We start from the raw sequence: 25,000 nt of genomic DNA, 5'->3' as shown, positions 1-25,000 counted from the left end.
AAGGAAGTAGAGCGCCTTTTCCCATTATTCTCAATGGTGGACTTGAAGCCATATAGTTCCTAGGCAATTCTTGCCGAGTCGGCCCTGTTTCGTTAAAACGGTAGTCTCCCCTCCCTCCCAAACAACCCAGATATTTTTTTCGGGCTGACCCTTTATTTAAGAAAGCTATTAAAATAGTTTAAATGACCAATGAGCATGGCTATTTGGGTTGATTGGCAGTTGCCATTCTTTAGAATTATTGTTTTGATTGACAGGCAGGCCGTTGTCAATGAGAAGGGCGAGTCTCGCGGCGTCTCCAGGGGAAGCCCCCTCCCTCCCTGCTGCATTACTTTCAACCAGCTCTGCTTTCAACAGCTTCATTACTGCGATGGGTTATTTAATTTTGGTACACTTTCCCCACAAATATGCGTTGTTGTACTTTTGGATGTACTTCTCCGTACTCTGTAAGGACCTCTGCAGTTTTGGTAAGTAAAATAAAAACATGTATATACGTGGCTGATTGACCAAAATGACTGAGCTTTGTTAAACAAACACGTACGACAATGCTAGCTTGTTATTAGCCCAAGACAGCATGCTGATCTTTCAGTGTTTGATGATCTGTCGGCTTGACAAGTAACTTAATTATAATTTGAATGCCATTGCTTTTGAAAGCAAAATGTGTCTGTTTGGCGTGCGTCAGGTGTAATTCCCTCCTTCCGTACCGTAGCCAAGTCCTTACATCAAGATGAGTAAACATTTCACTACCATTCTGGCACTATGCTGGCCAGTGGCCACATCGGAAAAGCAACGTAGTCTAGCTGTGTTCCTCCGTCAACTGTTAAATATTGTTTGTTTCTGTGTTGCCAAATTGCTAGTTGGTGATGAAATGATGGTCATTGGTACGTTCGTTTTCAGTATGCAAATTGCGTCATTAATGTTGACTGTACTGAGTGACGAGTGCATAGTGTAATGCAAATTGTGTCATTAATGTTTAATTGTAGGCCTACTGACGAGTGCATTGTGTAGTAAACATTTCCCCATCCTCATGTGACATGGTTTCATTCTGTAGGCAAACAACAAACCACACTTCACCTGGAAAACAGAGCCAGGACTCACTGTCAGGTAAGTAAAGTTTCAAATCCTTAAAGTATGCTCCTGAGTTAAGACCAGAGACCTTCCAATGTAAAGCTAACACCATCATCTGCTTACTCTGCATGTGTTTATATATTAGTAATAAAATAGTAATGAAATATAGTCCAGGAAGACAGATGCTGAGGCACTCAAGGTTGCAATTTTTTTACTTTTTTATTTGGCTACAATGCCTACGCGTTTCGGCCCTTATGGCCTTCTTCAGGGCGTATCAAGCTTGTATCCTTGATACGCCCTGAAGAAGGCCATAAGGGCCGAAACACGTAGGCATTGTAGCCAAATAAAAAAGTTTTTTTTAAAAGAATTGCAACCTTGAGTGCCTCAGCATCTGTCTTCCTGGACCAAGTTTGAGAGCCTCTACACTGATGAGCACCAAGGAAAAAAGGTGAAGACCCAGAAGCACTCCAATTACCTGCTTGTGAGTAATGAAATATATGTTGTTCTCATCACCCTTCGTTTGTCATCATTTTCTTTACAGATGTCTGAAAATGTACAGTAGGCTACACGCCAGCAGGTCTCACCATAGTCAACATCATCAAGGATTGTCACTCCGACCTGAGAAGAGGCCCCATAGAGACACGGACAAGGACCAGCCACTGTTGCCAGTGCACAACTGAGGACCCGACCAGCCTGCTGCCATCTATGATACTATATAGTACCCGGTATGTAACATTACACTACACTCAGCCAATGCTTTCATCCAAAGCTTATCACTTATTTTTACATGTGCCTCCCAATTTGAAGGGACAAAAAGTAATTGGACTGGATAAAAGTATACATCAAGCGTAGTAAACTCTTAGCATTTTGTCAGTAGCCACTATCTTCAATAATTACAAGGGTACCAATTCTATTGACAGATATGCATGCCCACACCATGAAACTACCACCCCATGATTTTCACTGATTAGGCAGCATGCTTTGAAACATGAGCAGCCCATCTCCTTATCTATTGTGTTTTCTTCCCATGAACCTAAGTTGTTGGTGTATCAAACGGTGACGTATTCTCATCACACACTATGCCATTATTTTATTTACAGCGGAGTGGTCTGAAGACGTGGAGTACACTGCAGCAGGTATCACATGACCAAGGACTTGGACAACGTCTCTCTACATCTATAGTGTATTACACAAGTGAGTGTACACCCCCATATTTCTGCAGATGTAATGGGACAATAAAGACATTTGAAAACTGAAAATGAAGTCTGCACTTCAAGCTCATCACATTAAATAAGTAAAACAGGAGCTTGGTGAGCAGACTTAATTTTCAGTTGTCATTTGACTTTGTTAGTCCTGCACCCAAAACTTTTTTGAGAAGGATGTTCATGGGTTTTTCCTTTTTAAACAAATGTAGACATTTGTAGACACTGAAATGTTATAGTTACTCTATATATACCAGTGATATGCTTCAATTATGTTAATGTTACATTAATCATTTTTTAAAAATAGATTTGTATTTATCGTTACAGCTGAAGATGTGCACAGTACGCTACTGCCTGCATCCTACCACCACAGAGGATCCGATATGCAGAACCAGCTTCAAAAACCATTGCAATTATGAAACACAGTTAATAAATGCTTATATACAGCAGCCCGCACATTTTGTTTAATTTGTAATATTGGTTAACACACTATTGTAACAACTGTTTAGATCTGTGTTTCCCAACCAGGGGTACATGTACCACTAGGGGTACGTGAACACAATGCAGGTGGTACATGCATTGGCAGGTATCAATAAAAAGAAATGTATGGAGCATAATCATATTGGGATAGAGCAGTGGTTCCTAACCTATGGGTCGGGACCCAACTTATGGGTCGCCAAAGATCCACAGTGGGTCGCGAAGCCCTCTTGATTTTAAGGGGTTTCGTTTTAATACCATATAGCCCATGTTGAATATATGACAAAGTAAAGCTTTTAAACTGATATATGCATAGAGGCAACAAAATGTAAGCGACACATTAAACAGTCATTCTATATTTGACTGAAGACAAATTGAGGAATTTTCTAATGAGTTTCCGCATGACTCCCTCTCGCCTGGGACTCCCTCTCGCGTGGGCGCTGGCATGATTGGGTCACCAAAGCTTACAATGGTAAAAATATGGGTCCCTGAAGAAAAAGGTTGGGAACCACTGGGATAGAGGAAGATATACAGTAGACTAGAGCATGAGGGAGGGGGTACTCATGGTATGACAAAAATGCTTAGGGGGTACATGAGACAAAAAAGAAGTTGGGAGACACTGTGTGATTGAAGTAATGCATTTGTTACAAGCTTGGGGAAGAATGTCCACTCCATGATTTGCAAGTTTAAAAAGCTGAACATAAGGGTGAATATTTCATTTTAATCTTTATGTCAAGCATACAAAACACCCAGATGTTTAGTCATAGCCTACTGTAGGCCAGCTATGTTTTACTAACTGAAAGGTGTTAACTTTGGTTTGTTTACCATACCGTCTACTTCTAAGAGTGATTTTGTATTCTGAATCTTTTCAAAAACTGGGGGGGATCAGCAAAAAAATGGTCATGATGACTGCTCGACACGGCAATCTTCATCTTCAATCTTCCGGATGACAGCTTGGCGTCGAGGAGCCTTTCTTCAGCGTCCATGGCAGAGATTTTTTGCAGTATCTCTGTCCATGGTTTGTCTGTCAAACGGAAAGGTTTTGCATGTCATTTGATGCCCAAACATTCAAAGTTATTTACAAATGTCCGTAGAGGATTAACTTGGTGTGGCAGACACAAACCAAACAATATTTTACGCAGATGTACAACATGAAAATTGGAGCATTCTGAGCTCTCAAACAAAAGCAATGTTGATACTGAGTATTGCTGACATGGATTATGTTTTGCCAAACGGTACGCCGACCCCAAAGACACATCTGCATGTTCTGTGTACAGCTCTGTTTGTAGCCTAACTTCCCATTTATCTTTAATTGCGGCTACATTACAACGTGGTGAAGTAACTTATAGTAAGCTAGGTCCGCCACTCGGCTGGCTCACGTTAGATGCTAAGCTAAAATTATTATGGTCATCATAACAAGCTCTTCAAGGTTTCGTTAACCCAAAGTATCATTTTATTAATAGCATGGTATATTTGCCATACTTACCGATCACCAGTTCCATTTGAACTTGTGTTGCTGTTTTTATGACAATCAAGGGTTTCTGTGTCGACAAGTTCCACAGCTGAAAAGTGGGTTCAATAATTCTGCTGGGGACGCCATGTCATATTCGGGTGGGAGGGGCGGGACATGTCTTGAAGTGTCTGTTTGTGGATTGGCCGGCGATGTCGACCTATCAGCAATGTAGCTCAACGTTGTCAAGGTGATTATTATATTTCCGCATTTTTGGGGCGGAAGTAAATCAGCCGCGGTTGCTTCAAAACCGTTGAATGGAGTTCTATCGAACTCCGCAGTCCAGTTATACTATACACGTCAGTGACCTTGACCTTTGACCCAATCACTCCCAAAAAGTAATCGATTGTTTCTTGGGTCATGACCAATCATCCCACTAAATTTCATAAAAATCGGCTCAATTTACGTTTTTGACCTTTTCGTGACCTTGACCTTGACCTTTGACCCAATCACTACCAAAAAGTAATCGATTGTTCCTTGGGTCATGACCAATCATCCCACTAAATGTCATAAAAATCGGCTCAATTTATGTTTTTGACCTTTTCGTGACCTTGACCTTTGACCCAATCACTCCCAAAAAGTAGTCTATTGTTCCTTGGGTCATGACCAATCATCCCACAAAATTTCATAAAAATCGGCTTAATTTACGTTTTTGACCTTTTCGTGACCTTGACCTTTGACCTTTGACCCAATCACTCCCAAAAAGTAATCGATTGTTCCTTGGGTCATGACCAATCATCCCACTAAATTTCATAAAAATCGGCTCTATTTACGTTTTTGACCTTTTCGTGACCTCGACCTTGACCTTTGACCTTTGACCCAATCACTCCCAAAAACTAATCGATTGTTCCTTGGGTCATGACCAATCATCCCACTAAATTTCATAAAAATCGTCTCTATTTACGTTTTTGACCTTTTCGTGACCTCGACCTTGACCTTTGACCTTTGACCTTTGACCCAATCACTCCCAAAAACTAATCGATTGTTCCTCGGGTCATGACCAATCATCCCACAAAATTTCATAAAAATCGGCTCAGTTCTGTCTGAGTTATACGAAGTACAAACAAACATTTCGACCTTGACCTTTGACCTTTGACCCAATCACTCCCAAAAACTAATCGATTGTTCCTTGGGTCATGACCAATCATCCCACCAAATTTCATAAAAATCGGCTCAGTTCTGACTGAGTTATACGAAGTACAAACAGACATATTCACAAATAAATAAATAAATAAAAATACACGGCGGGCAAAACATGACCTTCTGGCGAAGGTAAAAAGCTAGTATTTTGGCTTGTGACTATCTCCAAAAATGTGAAGGTCCAAATAGAAGATTCCTTGTTGAAAGTGGTAGTCTGAATGATCCGAGGCAGTATCCTGGTGAACCAGCCCAGCCCCCGCCCTGGGCGTCAACACATAGCTTCTGGTTCACCAGGAAACCGAGGCAGACTGATCTGAGTGAAAAAAGTTTAAAATCCTTTATTTTAATGGATCTTCATCAGGGCAAACTTTGTTGCTTCTGGGTAAAAACCCATTTTTGCTGTCCATGTTATCAGCCTGTTGTTGCCAAAATAGTAATGACCAAGTATCACTTGCAGTGCCTTTGCATAGTTAGTATGATGTAGTTGAGGTTTTCCAACAAACAATGAATAGAGATTGTGTTGAGTCACAGGACAGGTTATAGACTATATTGACTCTTAAGAAACGCTCAGACTCTCAGAAAACGAATTTATTGGTGGTGAGTTGCGGTAAATGCACCATTTACGTATATTCTGACTCGAGAAGAGCATGTTTATGGCAGCGCTTCCAGATGGTAGTTTGTGTATCCTACTCCGTCTATGAGAACCGGGCTAGGAACTAACTGTCTGTTGAAATTAGAACTGCCCCAAAGAGTGGAACAGCTTTGTTTTCATTTGCCCTTTGATTTAAAGGTTATGTATCTACAGACCTTTCATCTACAGAAGACGCACTGTATATAGTCATAGTTTTCCTAGTCGATATTGTCATCAGTAGTTATAGATTTAGTGTGTGACGCTGACGTTTATTCACGTACAGTATAAGATACACTCTAAGAAGCATCGATAGCCAAGAACAATCTTTCCCCATTAGCAGCTATTGAAGCATCCCTAATCTCTGTCTTGGGACTCCCTCCGTTCAGTACATTGATCTGGCATTATGCATGTTCCTATCACAGCAGAATGACACACACGTGACAAACACATACACACACACACACACACACACACACACACACATACGCAGAAGGATACACAGACGTGCACAAGTCAGGCGGGGACATGCTTGCACATTGATCTGACATTATGCATGTTCCTATCACAGCAGAATGGAACAGTGGATGTTGGACATGCAGCTACGCAAGCTGATGAAGTACATGTACTTCCCAAGGAATTGTCACACACAGTAAGACACTGGAGACGACTCATATAATCCATACACACACAAACACACAAGAGCATTGCACACAGACACACAAAGGCATGCACACAGACACATACACACACACACAGACACAATCGTAGACACATGGAGACACACATGAACATACACATGCTCAAGAACACACACGGAGACACAACCATACGTATGTGTGCTCGCGCACATACACAAGCACACACACATGCATGAAGATACACCGACATGCACAAGAAAGGCCCGGAACATGCTTGCTGTATGCCTTACATTACGCAGGCAACCAAGTGCACAGTACATGCTTCAGGACTACCGAGCCACTTTGTATGATACTGGATTTATCATCTAGGGGGCAGATAGCCAACGGGGCTCTCATAAATGTTTTCCTCCATTGTTTGACTCTACATGGAAGCTTGGAAGCTCTACCCTCGCAGTTTTGTCAATGTTGCATCGCACAAATGCGTCTGTGTGTGTATCCTTGTGCCAGGTGTTTTCCCGCACACAAAATTGACATAAAACACACATGTCCAAGAGTTTGCGCACGAAATGTGCTCATGCACGCATATAATAATATCCTGCATATATAATAATATCCTGCAGTAAGCATGTTCCCGGCCAGATGTGTCTGATCAAATCCCGCCCAAAACGTGCTCAAAAACTGCCCGGACCGGAGGTACTAAATTCCGCCCAAATTCAACAAATTGTATTGATTTTTATGGGCGTAAAACAGCAGAAAAAAACGCCAAATGGCCAATTTTTCAATATTTTACCCGCTGACAGGCATCCCAAGCAGCCCAATTGGGCGGGTAACCACCCAATCTGGCAACACTGGTTCCGGGTCTAACACGGAGGATAATATTGACAATGCCGTTAGGGGTTTTATTTGAAGTTTCATGAAGTTTGATAGCTAAGGTAGATTGCTTTTCACTGGGGAGCGCAATGGTCTGAGACCACTAACCACAAACCCAGGGTCTTAACATTCGCCCAATTGAATGAAATTAAAATCAGATAAAAAACGAGTCAGGTAAAAGGCTGAAATTGACATGAAGACAAATCAACCCCTCTCCCACCACATACAGTGCATGCACACACAAAGACACACAGATAAACACACACCCAAATGCTGCATCCACACAAACACACACATGCACTCACAAACTGTATGCATGGATGCGCGCATACACACGCGCATACACACACACACACACACTCTCTCACACACACACACACACACACACACACACACACACACACACACACACACACACACACACACACACACACACACACACACACACACACACACACACAAACAAACAAATGGGGTCTTCTGTTCTGGACGGGAACTTCTACTGTCTTCTCTTGCACCAAATCAAAAATCTTTTCCACATTGATTCCAGCTCGGGTCTCCCCATGGCTGCCATGCAGCTCTATGATGGCTAAGTTAATATTCCAAACCCACCATTAGTTCACAAACAGCAGCAGCTGTGTGTGTGTGTGTGTGTGTGTGTGTGTGTGTGTGTGTGTGTGTGTGTGTGTGTGTGTGTGTGTGTGTGTGTGTGTGTGTGTGTGTGTGTGTGTGTGTGTGTGTGTGTGTGTGTGTGTGTGTATGGGGTGGGGGGTGCTTGCGTGCGTGCGTGCGTGTGTGTGTGTTTGCAGACTAATTAGCGAATTAATTGCTCGGCTAAGTTCACATTAGAGTTTGGCATGTCATTTGCTGAAGCTCTACCAATACAAATAGAATTGGAATGTGGTGCATATATGCTGTGCCTACAGTACATTGTAGCACACTGTTCTTGAGATCATGTTCTTGTCAAACATCCACAAGACCTCTACAGATGCTCTGCTGTTGAGTTCAGCCAAAATGTTGCATAATGACTTAGTTTCCATGATGGCTTTAATTCCGAATGATTCATTCTATGACAAACATGTCACAAACATTTGACATTTAATCCAGTGTGCACATTTTGGCAAAGGCAATGAAATAAACTGCATGTTCGCTCTTAAACTGTTTTGTTAGTATTATGTATGCTAGTTGTATAATTTTACAATGAACTACAAAAAAATGAAAAGATAAGAAGAACAGGAATCACTACTCACAAACCCATCTTCGATTTCAATTTGTAGTCAGGTGATCATTGAGACAAAAAAAGTGTATTTCATAGCCCAAGCTGGCGTGCTGATGTTGACCATGGAGTGATTACTGCCTCCAGATGATATAAAGCACATGTCGCCAGGGCCAGAGCCTAGGGCCCCCCCACCTGCCAGGGGGTTCCTGACTGGCCCAACGTGACCAAATTGCAGAATTGTGACACAATGCAATACTGAAGAATCCATCCGTCATGTTGAGTACAGCTGGTAGACATGTCTACCATTACGTCTTAGCTCATACTCATGGCACTTTCTATGTAAATTTGTCGCGAAATTTGCCTTCAAGGGGGGCCCCACAGCAACCTGTAGCCTAAGGGCCCCGGGCCATCTTAATCTGGCCCAGCATGTGGCCTGGGTGCCTGCGGTGCTCAGCCTCCATGCACTGATGACCATTTACGGGAGCCCCACCGCTTAACATTAGCCCCAAATTGCACCTGACAGGTCATTATGACGGTAACCGTGGCAATATGGCCATGGCGGAATTCTACTTTTATTGACCTAGATGGGCAGAGCCTGCAATCTGGTTCAATACAGTGGCTTTCCCTGTGTTCTCCAGCATGGAAGGGTGAATTCCAATATGCGGACTTTCATCCTCACTTGCTCACTTTGATGATGTCACTGACAACAGAAAATTAATTCAATATCTTTGCAAAAGTACAATTCCAATGTAATTTTCTCATTTGCAATTGAGATAGTGAATGAAAAACAGTCCCCCACAATATGTTGTGGCAAGGCTGACAGCTGGGAAAATTAATTGTTTTCTCCAAGGAGGCGGGGCGAGGCCACAAGCACAAGTGGAGGATGGGAGTGTGCATATTGGAATGCACTCAAGGTCTGGCTGTGCAGAAGGAAAATGGTCATTTGCATTCTGCAGCATGATCCACAACCTTTTACCTGACTTGTTTTTTTTATCTGATTTTAATTCCATTCAATTGGATGAATGAAAAGGTTTGTGGTTTGTTGTCTCAGACCATTGCAGTGTTGTTCTACTGATTTACTGCCATATTGAGGATCTCCATATGCCATCTTTGTATATAATGTATGTTCGTATGTCTGGGGATGTCAGATAGCACCAGTCAGCTGTATACATCTGTCTAAAATGCGCTTTGGATTGGCAGGGTGTGTAATTGTCAAAGACGTTTAATATTAATGTCAGATATTTTTATGGCTCTGAAAGAACATATCTCAAAGTTGAACTCAGTAACATTTCAAGGCAGAAGTAGATACTTAGTGTGCATTAATGATGTTGGAAAGTGGGATAGACACCACATTGTTTATGCAAAACAAATCAACTTCAATGCACACACAAAAAAAATGCAGCCAATAATTATCGTTTTCATTCCGCTGCTGACAACAGTGATAGTTAGCAGCTGCAAGATAATCAGTTCAGTTGACTGAATGTCAGTATCAATTGAGTATCAGACAACCTGTCACTGTCCCTCTTTTCATGTGGGATGGGAAGTAAAGCCGATTCTGTTGTACATGTGCTGGTGTGTGTGGTGCTGCCACTCGAGAGTTGGTAATACTGCACTCTAATAAGAATGTTGTAATCAAAATATAATGCAACTTGTCCACCGCAGCTAGCTTAGTTTACAGTAAAGTAACCATACAAAGCGAAACACACAACATAGTATATTTAATGATATGATCATTAACTTCTGTCCGGAGCTTGAAGACATTTCATACTTCAGACAATGCATGCACAGCTGCAGCTATCAGCTGTGTGTGTGTGTGTGTGTGTGTGTGTGTGTGTGTGTGTGTGTGTGTGTGTGTGTGTGTGTGTGTGTGTGTGTGTGTGTGTGTGTGTGTGTGTGTGTGTGTGTGTGTGTGTGTGGTGTGTGTGTGTGTTGTGTGTGTGTGTGTGTGTGTGTGTGTGTGTGTGTGTGTGTGTGTGTGTGTGTGTGTGTGTGTGTGTGTGTGTGTGTGTGTGTGAGAGTGAGAGAGAGAGAGAGAGAGAGAGAGAGAAAGTGAGATCTACCTTGGGCTGAGTGTATGTAAGAGTGAGCTATATATGGTTAATATATGTCTAATGATGTGTGTAATGTCTTGTGTGTTTATGCATGTATGCTACTGGACAGCTTAATTTCCCCTGGGGATTAATAAATGATACCCTACTCTACATGAAATAACATCACCCTCAGAGTACATGTCTGAACCCCCAGTGAAGCCCCCCCACTCCAGCCTTAACACCAGTGAAGAGCCTTGTGAACGCTGCCCTTTTACCTAAGGAAATGCCATATCTAAAAATGGCTATTGAGAGGCGAAGAAGACTGTGATGGGCAAAGGAAAAAGCTTTTACTGCAGGTGGAATTCGGGGGGCTGAAAAGATCACTAAAGTCTGTGAAGAGAAGTCTCGCACCGGGTGCAACTCATTATGTGACCGTCACTGTACACAACATATCTACTTCGCTGTGTGTGTCTGTGTATTTCTCGAAAAAGGAAAACATATACGCACACCACAAAAGCTCCCTTGTCATGATTTAATGAAAAACTGGCCCAACGTTTTGACCTGCAAGGTCTTCGTTAGTGTCACCAGCTTTTGTGGTGTGCGGATGTTTTTTCTCTCTTTTTCTTGTGTGTTCTTTGATATCCTGAACCCATGGCAATTGCTCTTTGGGATGTGCACCGCAAACACCTCACACGTTTCTGTGTGTTTCTCCCCATGTAGGTGATGTCTCCGCTGTCGGACTCGGTGCTGGCGGAGAGGATGGTGCGGGTCCTGGATGACAAGGTGTCCATCACGGAGCTGGGGGTGCAGCTGGTGTCTGGCCTGTCCCTCAACCTGCAGCTCAGCCCGGGCAGCAACAGGGCCATCGTGGCCACCGCCACCACACAGGAGCTCATGCAGACACCTAAACAGGTGTGTACACCTTACTACTGTAGATGGTATATTATAGCCTAGAATGGTATATTATATACCTGTAGGGCTATTATAATGGCCACCGCCACCACACAGGAGCTCATGCAGACACCCAAACAGGTGCACACACCTTACTACTGTAGATGGTATATTATAGCCTATACCTGGTGGTATATTAAAGCCTATAGCCTATACCTGTAGGGCTATTATAATGGCCACCGCCACCACACAGGAGCTCATGCAGACACCCAAACAGGTGCACACACCTTTCTATAATATGGTATATTATAGCCTATACCTGGTGGTATATTATAGCCTATAGCCTATACCTATAGGGCTATTATAGTATCCACCACCACCACACAGGAGCTCATGCAGACTTACTATTGTAGATGGTGTATTATAACCTAGAATGGTATATTATATACCTGTAGGGCCATTATCACCACACAAGAGCTCATGCAGATGCCCAAACAGGTGCGCACACTGTACTACTGTAGATAGTATATTGCAGCCTAGAATTGTATATTACCTGTATGGCTATTATCGTGGCCACCACACAGGTGCTCATGCAGACACTCAAACAGGCGCTTACACAACACTATACCACACATTCACCTCATGCTGACTACATTTCTGGTGTGTCGTGTGTACACGACTGTCCATCTCAGTGGCCCAACAAGGGGAACTCAAATGGCAAAATAATGGTAAAATAAGGATTTGTGCATGCCATGAAAGCCTACAATGGTATATCATAGCCTAGAATGGTATATTATATACCTCTAGGGCTATTATTGTGACCACCGCCACCACACAGGAGCTCATGCAGACACCCAAACAGGTGCTGACACTATACTATACCACACATTCATCTCATGCTGACTACATTTGTGTCTCGTGTGTGTATATGACTGCCCCGACGGTTTTAGGCATGCTATAAAACCAAGAATGATATACATACATACATACTGTAGCGAAGGGGAGTAGAGTTGCCCAGCCGGGACTCGAATCTAGACCTTCTGGGGTAGTAAACTGGGGCTCTGACCGCTACACCAAAGAGCCAGGCTCCATGGCAAGTCAGAACACACCCACAACCCTAGTGATGGTCACTCCATCACACTGCCTTCCGGAAGCGCACCTGTGCACTTCACACACTCAAGGTGTCCCTCACGCAACTGCCCATCATGCTTCTCCCATCCAGTGTGGCCCATCATCAATGTTTCACCCATCACTGGGGTCACCAATCCTGGGGGTCCCTCACATGGAATTACGGCTCACACACAATGGGTACGCTTCCGATGGCCTCACGGTACCATCCCACTTCTGACACCATTTGTAGCGAAGGGGAGTAGAGTTGCCCAGCCGGGACTCAAACCCAGACCTTCTGGGGTAGTAAACTGGGGCTCTGACCGCTACACCAAAGAGCCAGGCTCCATGGCATGTTAGTCAGAACACACCCACAACCCTAGTGATGGCCACTCCATCACACATACATACATGTCCACTATACACGGGTTCACCGTGTTTATAAACACGATGTTGTGAGGAGGGGCAAGACACTGGCAGCCAACCATGTGAGCTATTTTTTTGACTGACAGTGGTTTCCAACAATCATAGATTTAGTTGTGCGCAGCTGTTTCGCAGCCAGGAGAAAACAACAATTTAGGACCCATGTATACAGATGCTTGTACTTTGCTCTCATTACACCTTTTATCTCATGTCAACTACATAGGTTTCACAGTATGTAGTGATGTGGTTATCAGGCTCAAAGTAGCAGACACATAAGTGGGAAAGTGTTACTCAAAATAAGGATAAATTGAGCATAATGCTCAGTAGTGTAACAATATTGAACTCTGGCGTAGTCAGTTACAACTTGGTAAGATAACAAAACAGATACAGATTTTGTTATGGAACACAACACCATATCCCATCAAAATGTGTTGCACAAAATCTTCCATAGGAGCTTTGTGTGCCACTCCAAAAAGTCATCAAGGGCACTGCCGAATATCAATTCATGCCCACAAGAAATCAATTTAAGGACAGGCCAGAAAGAGAGAAAAGGAGGTCAGACAAGAAAGGAATCATTTTCAATCAATATTTTTTTTTTACCTCACAACGGGAGAGTACGTACATAGTCCACATCCCTGATGTGATTAGTTGTTTGAGCTGTAAGAACCACACGCCTAGATGGCAAGCTGCAGGTTGCCAATCTGAAGTGTGTCGAAGAATGTAACAATTGAATACATCACTCACTAAGTTAGCTGTACATTCTCCATAATCCTTACACCAAAGCCAATGCCTTTTCTCAACTGTAGAGTATTCTGCCCTACAAAGGCAAAATGCAGTAACTATCGCCAACATCGAAACTGAGATTAAGGCCTTCAATGCCTTGATATGAGCTTGAATATTTTAGTCACTGCAATGTCGGCATAGCAACATCTCTAAAACGGGACACATTTGGAGCATAAGGCTTTGTCACAAGTGAAAGGAGGTGTTAGGAAGACCATTTTCAGTGTTATCTCAATTTTGACAAAATATCTAGTTACTGCACTCTGTCTTTGTACGGCAGTATAGTATCGTTGATTTACCTGGTGGCTGCTGAATGTCTTTCCTTCAATGCCTTTATCATCTGCCTACAGAAGCACTGCTTCAGCACCCACCCACATACAGTATGCTTTATGGTAATACTGCATTGTTTCATATTCCATGTGTTCAAATGGGCAATGATCTGACCACGCTATCAAACATAATAATTGTTCATTACGTGATTTGGACCACTGACACGGGTATTAAGTATCGTTTAATAGTTCGAAAACCAAAAGACACGAAAATCATCCATTTTGCTAAAAGCAAAACTGCAACTTGGCAGGGGCTTGCCGGCGCCCTGCAATGGGCTATGGTAGTGCTGAACTGGGGTGAAAAAAACTGTGAAATAATGAGAGTGGTAGGGCAGGAGAGGTGGGCCACTGTTGATTTTTGTCATCCCTTTCATAATAGCAGGGGCTCTGCCTCAGTCCTTTTAAAATGCAGTCAGCGCGGAGCGGACAACAGCAGACAGTCTAGGGGGACATGTCGTTCTGTGCACCATTTCCAGGTGTTAGCTGGGCTGGACTGGCCATCTGGCATAAGGGTAATTTCCTGGTGGGCCCAGCACCCTTATTGGTCTCTATTTTCAGAAATGTTTAACAATAAAATAAAAATCAGCGCTGCTAAATATGAGGGGCCCCTTTAAGCCAAAAGTGCACCGGCCCTATTTTTGTACCAGTCCAACCCTGGGTGTTAGCATGGCTGGCACATACCTCTTGTCTCGTCACCTTAGTGGGGGGTGTAGTAGGGGTCAGCTCTTTGGCATGGAGGCAGGGGGAGTGGGTGGGTTGAGGGCTATTGGGGGTAGATTCAGTGATGCCCTGGTCATGCTGAGCAATAAATACTGAGTCGTAATCACCATGATCAGAAAGCAAACACACAGACCCCCAACTGCAAACAGAGAGCCCCCCGCCCCACACCCCCCCCCCCCCCCACACCCCCCCCACACACACACACACACACTACACTGCTCATCTTTTTGATGAGATCTTGTGGGAGTTCTTTCTGTCGTTTATCAGATAATATAAACTTGAGCGTTTCATTTCTACATTTTTATTTTGGTCACTGAAGAATCCCCTGATAGTGTTATATATATATATAAAATGTTTGGGAAATATTTCAGAGAAAATAACAACAGTGATGGGAGAGAAGAACAAAAAAAAGAAAACAGTTTTTGATTGTGTCGCCTTTACACAATGGCAGGGGTCTGTCTGATCATCATCGTCATGAAAGATTGGCCAAACGTCCTGCTGATCACAGGCTCTTTAAAGCGCGTGGCGGCGATGGCGACGGCGGCTCTTGTTTGCTTTGCTGTCCCTTTGAAGCGTGGGAGGAAACAGCCCTCCTGCTACTCCTGGTCCTCCAGAGATCTAGCGGTTGTGTTGTGAGGGCCGTATTTTTAGCCGCATGTTCACATCTGATGTTTCCCTCCCAATCTCTTATTATTCATTAACAGCCAGCGTTTGAAGTTTTTTTTTTTGAAGCGCAAAGTTTAGGATATAATGGATTCATTGGCTTTGTCGTGTGTGTGTGTGAATTATTGTTGTCATTATTATTTGTGCCTATTTTTGATTGTTTTTCTCGTCTTTATTTACCGTTTTTCTTCTTTTACTACGTTTCCTTTTTTAAACCTTATCCTCTTCTGTCTTCTCTCTCTCTCTCTCTCTCTCTCTCTCTCTCTCTCTCTCTCTCTCCATCCTTCTCTTTGCAGGAGGCCCTGATCAGTGCCTGGCTGCAGTTCAGCGATGGCTCCATGACCCCGCTCGACCTCTACGACCCCAGCCTGTTCGTGCTGAGCGCCACTTCCCTGAACGAGCGGGTAGTGGCCGTGCGGCAGGACCCCATGTGGAAGTGGCCCATGATCGTCACCAAGGGCGAGGGCCAGGGACAGCTCATCAAGGTAGAGTAGAGAGTGGAGTAGAGGTAGCCAGGCCGTGCACTCCTAGTCTAGTCAGGGCAGGATCAATATAAATATCGTTTCTGGGCTCCAGAAATATCGGGAACTCCTCCCATTTCGTTGTGAAGCAAATAACCAGTAGCAATCTAAGGGAGGTGGGCCAACCAAGCCATTTGGGAAATGTTAATTGTTATGCTCTTGGTCAGACCAAGTCTCGAAGAGATTTGAAAGTCAATGATAATCAGGCTAGAGAAGAGTATCATTTATTAATCCTGAGGGGAATTTAAGGTGTCCAGTAGCATACATACATCAGTACAGAATGCACAAGACATTACACACATCATTGCACATATTAACCATATGTAGCTCACTCTTACATACGTACATTCAGCCCAAAGGTAAAGGTAATGCAATGTAATGTCATTTTGTTTGTGTAGTGCAGGGATGGGGAACCATTTTCATTCGAGGACCACTTCCAGTTTTATAAAGTCCTCTGTAATATGGCTGTAATCAACACAATCTAGTATTTCCCCTTGCACTTTAGGCTTATATTTACAACAGACCCCATCATCCCTAGGTCCCCTGATAATGTATCTTACGATGGTAAGGCTTTAGAATAAGGTTCTTCTAATGAGTGTTTATAGTCACTAGCAGGTACTAAAACCCTTACAAGTGCCCAATAACATGCTTATTAACTTTGTTAACATCTGATGAGTAACTTTATTTGAGTAAAAGCATGAAAATCGGTACACATGGCAGCCATCTTGAAAATTCAGGTTTTTTTGCGACGCCTCCATATCTAGTATTAGTCATCATATCAAGATGGATATGTGCACCGATTTAAATAATAAGACTAAAAAAATAAACCACTATAAACACATAATAAGCAGCTTATAAGATGTTAAGAAAGTTAATAAGCATGTTATTGGGCACTTGTAAGGGTATTATTACCTGCTTACTAGTGACTACAAACGCTTATTAGAAGAACCTTATTCTAAAGTGTTACCCATTAAAATGATATTGTGGGCTGGATAAGAGGGCAAATAGCCCTCGAGACATACAGCAGGTTCCCCACCCCTGGTATAGGGCATTTCATACCCGCATGCAATTCAATGTGATTTACAATGACACAAAAAAAACCTGATCAATGTGCTTTAAAATCAAGGTGGAGATGTTCAACCCGGAGCAGTGCAAGACCAAGCGGCGTAGTGCCCTCGTCACAGGTGTCGGTAACGTCCACGTCCGATTCGGCCGCGATGACGACGAGTACGACAGGGTGGACGGCGGCCGGAGGTACGGCCGTCCCAACGCGCCCTACTACGGGGGATCCATCTCCGACATGGAGGCCGGGATCATGAACCGGGGATCGGGCAGCAAGTCGGGGGGCAGCTCGCCGGGCAGACCGAACGGCGGGCGCCTGTCAGCGGACGCCGGCGGGCTAAACGTCCCCGTAGACTTTGCCGAGTTCCCCACGCAGCCGGAACCTGCCGGTGGTGGCCTTGGCATTGATGGTGGCGGTCGCGGTGGCGGCGGCGGCACGGAGGATGATTTCCTGCAGGCTCGCCGCAGCCTGAGTGACCTGGAGATCGGCATGTACGCTCTGCTTGGTGTCTTCTGCCTGGCCATCCTGGTCTTCCTCATCAACTGCATCTCCTACGCCCTCAAGTACCGCAACAAGCAGCTGCCCCTGGAGGGCCCCGAGACCATGGCGCACGCCCACGACTGGGTGTGGCTGGGGCAAGAAGGGGAGCTCCTGGAGGAGGGAGGAGGGGGCCCCCACGGCGGCGGCCTGTGCCTGACCCAGGACGAGCTGGGCAGCATCCTGGACTCTGGCTTAGGGCTGGAGGAAGGCAGTCAGCTGCTGATGAACGGCATGCAGAAGAAGGGCCAGCAGGGGGCGCAGGGGCAGGTGCCACACCACCACCACCACCACCACCACCTTCACAACCACCTCCGCGCGGCCCACGAGATGGGAGCCTGCCCGGGGAAGGAGCAGAAGGCGGAGGCCCTGCACCACTCGTCGCCCACCACCAAGAGGAAACGAGTCAAGTTCACCACCTTCGGGAGCTCCTCCAGCTCCAGCAGCAAGTCCAACAACAACAACGGCTGCCCTGGCAGCGGCATCAGCATCAGTCCCTTGGTGCTGGCCCAGGCCCAGAACAGTGACAACATCAAGTGGGTGTGCCCAGACATCGAGCTCGGGGACTCCAAGGAGCTCCGGAATTACATGGAGAGGCTGAACGAGAACGCTTCGAAAAGCCTAGCGTAGTTTAGTTTCAATGACATATTCTCTCCACTTCTTCGACAAACCCCCCGCTACTGGAATTACATGGAGAGGCTAAATGAGAACGCTTCGAAAAGCCTAGCGTAGTTTCAATTACATATTTTCTCCCCTTCCTTCAACAATGACCCCCCCTCCCCCTCCCCCCCTTACATGGAGAGGCTGAACGAGAAGGCTTCAAAAAGCCTAGCGTAGAGTTTCAATGACACATACTCTCCCCTTCCTTCCTTTACAATTACCCCCCGCTACTCCCCTTCTCCCCAACCTCAGCGTCCTCCAGCTCTCCCCTCAGCTCCCTGTTTTCCTTGTATTTTTGGAGCAAAGTGTAGCTCACACATATTGCCTTCACTGGAGAGGAGGACAGCAGCGCAACGGAAGGCGGTCAGACTGGTACTGCTACAGGGGATGCTGCCCATGCATAAAGACAGACCATTCATCTAGTGTTGTTACCAAGGCAACTGTCAAAAGAGTTGATCTTGGGAGGGCAAGGGATTGAGAAAAAGGGGGGTTGGCGTGTTTTTGTTTTTTTTCGGGGGAGACCACATTCGAAATGCCGAACTATGAACGCCACAGGGCTAGAAAAGCATAACATGCCTTCTTTCGTTTTAATTATAAAAGGCACTCTTTAATTTGAAATAACTTACATGGCTTAGGTGTTATCTGTTTTTTTATCTCTTTAAGTTGCCAAGTAGAATGTGACTGGTTTAATTTTTTGTTTTCTTTCCTAGAGCGATATCCTGAATGTCAAATGATGTGTGAGTGAGTGCATACGTACGTGTGTTTGAGCTTGGATATATGTACATAAAAATATAAATTCTCTATGATGGCAAGTTATGAATACCTTCAGCTGTAAATAAGCAACAAACTCTGATCTCGATCCGACTTGTATAAATAACAAATGACACATTTTGTAAGGTTTTACATATTTTTATACATTTTTCTTTGGGTGTATTATTGTTTCTTTTCTCTCTCTCTCTTGATTTCATCCCAATGCCCTTCAAACACATACAGTCCTTGCATGTCAAATAGACTCCCTCTCCCCTCCCAAAACATAGAGACAGACAACATCTATTTTGAATTCAAGTAAAGCCTAGTAAGTAGCGCATACCACTGAGATGTCCCTATTACAGTTAATGGTGTCTCAGTCTCACACAGCGAGCGCTGATGGCTAAACAGGAGTGAGTTTCTCAAAAGAGAAGTTGTTAGCCTGTTAGCAACTTCGGTACTTGCCAATGGGAAAATGCATTGAAAACAACAAAGTAGCTAATGTAGTAAGCAACTTTGGTTTTGAGAAATTCACCCCAGTATTGTGGAAATCTTCCTTGTGTCATCAGATCCTGTGTATGTTGCTTCAATAGCATAAGCCGGAGAAGGGTATACCTTTACACCGGCTATTGTCAGTTCCCCTTTGCATCGTTTATTCTCCCACCGACCTCACCCTCATTTTTTTCTTTCATTTCTTTATCCGTTTTTTATCTGTAATATGTCTTTCCTTTTTTGGTGAGTCTTGTGTATATATAGATGACATTTGAATCTATCTGGATTCAATATTAGATCTGTTGTGTTCATAATGTTATCTTTTTTTTGCTCTGAGGTTTTTTTTTTCTCTTAGCATAAGCTACTCGGTCTCTCTGCTAATATGCTTTAAGTTAGCCAAGGTGATGTACAGGTATATGAAGAAACCTTTAATACCTCTTATCTGGTCTGTTCAACTAGTAGCTGGGGATATACAGTACAGTATGTCACAGAAGTGAGTTCACCCCTCACATTTTTGCAGATTTGTTAGTAAATCTTGTCAGAGGACGTATAAGCAGTTTTACAGTATATGTTGCTAACAGGTCACTAATCATTGTGTCGAAGTTAAATTTCTTACTTACAATTCTGCAAAAATGTGAGGGGTGTACGCACTTCTGTGACATACTGTACGATATTAATATTCCATTGCTGCACATACCCTATTGATCTCCTGTCCCTCGCTGAGTCATATCATGCTCTTGACAGACCTGTCACTTAATGTTAGGGGTCAGGTCCATACAATATGGACATATTGGATTTGAGTTGGCTAGTTAGTTTTTTATTTTATTTTACACATTACAGTGAACTCGAATTTGATCTTAATATGGTTTGGCACGGCATTGGCTTATCGATGCCGGCCCGCCGGCGTGGTGGCTGACATCAAACGTTTGTCACGACGCGAGAGCAGATGGATGGTCTGTAATTGGACAGGGTGTATGTCGAAGCTAATATGAATAAGCAGCTAGCAGCGAGACATGCAGAGGAGACGAGGACAGCCCCCACCACCCCTTCACACACACAAGTCAGTGGGGGGGTGGGGGTCCCATCCGAGATTGCTTGTGTCTGTAAAATCATATCTGCTGTGTCTTTTTGTCTTTTTTTAATTTTCATTTTGTTGTTTTTGCAGATTAAACTATTGGCAACCCTCACACCGGATGTCTCTGCCATTTGTGTTTTCCAAGTGGTTTGCAGTCTTTCATGCTTTCTCTAGGAGATCAACAGAGCAAGGTGTCGGAGCCTGCCTTAATATTGAAACAGAACCAGACATCTACTGCAGCATAAACATTTCACATATTTAATAAAGAAAATGTCATCAATATTTTGCAAGACAGCAGACAAATGAAAGTACAATTTATGGAAGCAGAACAAGCAAGAAAACAACGCTTCTTTTTAGTGCACAGTACATAATGTGAAATGTTATACACTTACACTGCACATATGGTTGGATTGATCATATGGACTCCAGGGCATTTGCCTGGTAGACTGTTTGTCCTGATTTTGTCCTGGCTATCACCTCAATGGTATCAGTCCTCTTGCCTCTACAGTAGGCTTCTTCGAGATAATAACAAAGCATTTTGGCTGTTAGGGGCGAAATAATTCAGATTAGATGATTAAAAATTTGTCAAAAGCTTCATTATCTGCCTCAATGGCTGGTGCACTGTTTTTTGGCTTAAAAATGCACAGCCTGATTTTTCACCCTTATTTAGCCCTGACTGCACATAGGCTTATCTAACGTGGTTGAAGGGGCAGATACTGTATAAAGAGTTTTTCCACTTGGTGGTACAACATTGAAACGCTTTACAGTGTACATTTGGGCATTCATTTTCTGTTTTCTTTCCCGGATTGTAATTGAATAACCTGACTCTCGCCAGATGAATGGGTTCCATCTTGCTCCATGAACATCCCTTTGGAGCTGCGCCATAGATAACAATGTATTTTCTTTCTCTTTTTTGTCTTTAATGACTTTATTTCACAACAGGACAGTGAAGGAGTGAAATGAAACGAGTGGGGAGAGAGATGTGGGAAAGGGTAGGCACACTGTGGGAGCTGGGCCAGAATCGAACCCGGGTTGCTCTGTGTAGCAGCCCAGTGCCCTACCGTTAGAGCCACAGTAGGGCCAACAATGGAATTTCTACAGTAAAGTAGATACAAAATTTTATTAATAAAGTTCTGCCACTGAATTTGCCAATGTTGTCTTGGTAACCATTCCTGACATCCATTTGGAGCTTCGCCATAGACATTTGTCTCCAAAGGCGTGACTTTATCACAAAAAAATCTATGTGATTGGGGAAACACTTGTCTGACATTTTTATTTAGCTGCTAGTTTAAGAACTGACAGATTTGAAAATACCATTAAAATTACAGAGTCAACATCGATGAGGGAGACCATGCGAGTGACCATTGAAACAACTGTCATGTTTTCACTTATTTTCCCCTTCTCCACCACTTTCATATTTTGACTACGTCACATCTCTGAAAATCCAACGACCCTGATTTGTTCTACTGCATTTTGGTTTGGGATCAGGGCAAACCCGAAGGTACTCCAGACTAACAAAGCTGAGCGGAAATGGCCTACTCGAGGGTCTGCTGAGAGTCAGGCTAGTAATTGAATAGTCGATAATGTTTAAATGTCGATAATTGTTTTTTGTGATGTTTCACAATCCTCTCGCCTTGTTTCCCAAGCCTATCATTGGCAAAAGAATGGAAATGCTTTTTTTCCCTCTGTGTTTTTCTCATCACAGTCAGACGGCGGTGATGATCACTCCATCACACACAAAACAGCTTCTTTTGACAACAAAGACATCCTTTTGCATTTGTATGATTTCCTTTAGTTATTTACAGTAATTACAGGACTTACTATTCCGGGTAAGATGTTCTTGTCATAGATAGCACCTGTACAGGATACAGAACCTGCTCCACATTAGTGTGAGCTGTTTCACCGGGGTCCACTCATACTCCTGTCTGTGACGCACCAAATTTCATGGTCAACTCTAATTACGCTATAAACAAGTATTACAGGAATGGTGTATGCTAGCCAACTGCAATACACATTTGAAATGATCTCATGGGCCAAATAAAATTTGATTAGATTTGGCCCCTGGGCCTGAGTTTGACATCCCTGTTCTAGATGAACATAAGCTGTAGTAGACTTATGTCCACAAACACTTTCAAATGGATATTTACTATTTCTCTAAATAGTTTTTGGTATTAACTAATTAATGTGGTAAAGTGTGTACTTTATCCATTTTACTAGATCTCCGCAATAAGAAGGATAAAATAATTTAGTCCTAATAAATATTGCTCAAGTAATTGTGTGACAAAGGAATGGAAGTTGCATTTCGGAAATAGAGCCATGTAAGTGCATGCTAAAAATAAACTGTCACAGATTCATTCTGGGCTCATTTGTGAATAAAGAGGCACTCTCTTGGGGGTTGTGTGCGTGCGGATGTGAGAGAGTGTGTGTGTGCGTGTGTGTGTGAGAGAGAGAGAGAGAGAATGAGTGAGAGAGAGAGAGTGAGAGAGAGAGAGAGTGTCTTTCTCTTGTTTTCACATGAATTGTGTGTGTGTGTGTGTGTGTGTGTGTGTGTGTGTGTGTGTGTGTGTGTGTGTGTGTGTGTGTGTGTGTGTGTGTGTGTGTGTGTGTGAGAGAGAGAGAGAGAGAGAGTCTTTCTCTTGTTTTCACATTAATTCTGTGTGTGTGTGTGTGTGTGTGTGTGTGTGTGTGTGTGTGTGTGTGTCCCTGCATGCCTGTGTGCGTGTGTGATGATTGTTGCAGCACGTACAGTATATAGCACCAGGTCCTTGTTGCATTCTGGTGCACCTCATATGGGATGAGAAAAAAAACAAGGGAAGACAAGTTCATTAACAGAAATGATCCATCACTTTTTCAGTCGCTTGCAAGTTAATGCAATTCCCTTGGGCCCCGGCCCTTATTGGGCTAGTGAGAGAGAGAGAGAGAGAGAGAGAGAGAGAGAGAGAGAGAGAGAGAGAGAGAGAGAGAGAGAGAGAGAGAGAGAGAGAGGAAGGGGGAGGGATGGAGGGTGGGAGACACTCTCCATGGGATTCCAGAAGAAGTGGGTCTGTTTTCTCCTTCTCATCTCCTGCTCCTGATATTTCTGTTAAATGGGTCTGTTTGTGTCACCCTGCAGAAGTAAGTACCCAGGGGCTGTTGCATTTGGGGGTCCTAGCAAAAGAGGGACTTGGGACCCCTTTGTCCTCTTCAAACTATTGGGGAGGACCCCCCCCTCAAGAGAGATGTTCATAGTGACATGTAGCCTTACGGTAGGGACACATTGACGCGAATTTGGCCAAGCGAAGCAAACTTTGCCATTCATTCCTATGAGAGAGGCGAAAGCAAGCGAACAGGAGTGAAGCGAAGCGAAATCATTAAACAAAGTTTAAGGTTGTGCAAATGAGGAGCGAATTTGCCTGCAGCGGCCCAATCAAATCAACAATATTACTGTCCCATTCCATTTGATTCGCTGCAGCGACCTGATGACTGTTGAGCTGTCACTGAATTTCGCCTCTCTTCGCCTTGCTCGTTTTGCCTTCTATGTGTCCCTACCGTTATTCGAGATCCCACAACGTCTACATGCATATATAGGCAAGCAATGCATTTTGGATGAAAATGTTGCATGATGGTTCGATTTCTTGTCCAACTTGCTAATTTTCAGTCAACGAGTGACATTTCACATGGTGTCAAACTATCGCGGGATCAATGCAACTGCAGACAGACATTGCATCTCCCACAGTTGCTTATCCCCGTCGATGCTTGTCTGCAAGGGTCTGCATGCCGCCTCTGAGGGGTCGCACCCCTCAATTGGTTGGCCAACAACTCACACCCCTACACAAGTTTGCACTGCTCCCCACTTCAGCTCCTCCTCCCCACCTGTCCCTCCACACCTCACACGTGGTGTGCTAGTAGATCAAACTGGTGCGAGCTCATCGTCTCCTGCACATTTGTGGTCGACTTTAAATGCACAGTGTTTAATACCACCCACATCGTGACAAGTTCTCGTGTATGTTGATCGACCGCATCAAAATTGAACGCAACTCTAGGTTTATTGAATTTAGGTAGGTGCTGCTGCCATCCACACAAACGTGTCATTGAACACAAGTAGTCCAACATAACCAGTCATTACCAGGGGGGTCCTGTTTGCTGGGGGCCCTAGGCAATCGCCTAGGTTTACATTACACTTAATCAACACTTTTTTTTTAATCCAAAGCGATTTACAGATATTACAGGG

At 43.8% G+C, this 25,000-nt stretch overlaps 1 protein-coding gene and 2 long non-coding RNA genes across 4 annotated transcripts in view; 2 read left to right on the top strand and 1 right to left on the bottom strand.

Annotated features, from left to right (window-relative positions):
• The window catches only part of LOC134457837 (uncharacterized), a 2,800-nt gene extending 87 nt beyond the window's left edge, over window positions 1–2,713 (top strand). Inside the window, exons 1-5 of one of the 2 annotated variants that reach the window (XR_010036504.1) lie at window positions 1–464; window positions 1,049–1,101; window positions 1,607–1,790; window positions 2,166–2,259; window positions 2,595–2,713. The exon at window positions 1–464 is cut by the window's left edge and continues 87 nt beyond it. This is a non-coding gene — a long non-coding RNA (uncharacterized LOC134457837). The other variant, XR_010036503.1, reaches the window with a different exon arrangement.
• The window catches only part of si:dkey-112m2.1 (transmembrane protein 132C), a 399,699-nt gene extending 381,253 nt beyond the window's left edge, over window positions 1–18,446 (top strand). The window contains exons 11-13 of the mRNA XM_063209808.1: window positions 11,503–11,694; window positions 15,992–16,180; window positions 17,343–18,446. Of these exons, the coding sequence (XP_063065878.1) occupies window positions 11,503–11,694; window positions 15,992–16,180; window positions 17,343–18,446 (1,485 nt within the window). The remainder of the gene's footprint in view (window positions 1–11,502; window positions 11,695–15,991; window positions 16,181–17,342) is intronic.
• LOC134457838 (uncharacterized) lies at window positions 3,367–4,548 on the bottom strand. Its single transcript, XR_010036505.1, has 2 exons — window positions 4,231–4,548; window positions 3,367–3,768 (listed from the first exon to the last, which is right to left on the bottom strand). It is a non-coding gene; the product is annotated as an uncharacterized LOC134457838 (long non-coding RNA).
• Window positions 18,447–25,000: the final 6,554 nt, after the last annotated feature.

The sequence above is a fragment of the Engraulis encrasicolus genome, chromosome 11 (assembly GCF_034702125.1).
Source record: "Engraulis encrasicolus isolate BLACKSEA-1 chromosome 11, IST_EnEncr_1.0, whole genome shotgun sequence".
Classification (NCBI taxonomy): Eukaryota; Metazoa; Chordata; class Actinopteri; order Clupeiformes; family Engraulidae; genus Engraulis; species Engraulis encrasicolus.
This window is presented reverse-complemented; position numbering and strand designations above follow the sequence as displayed.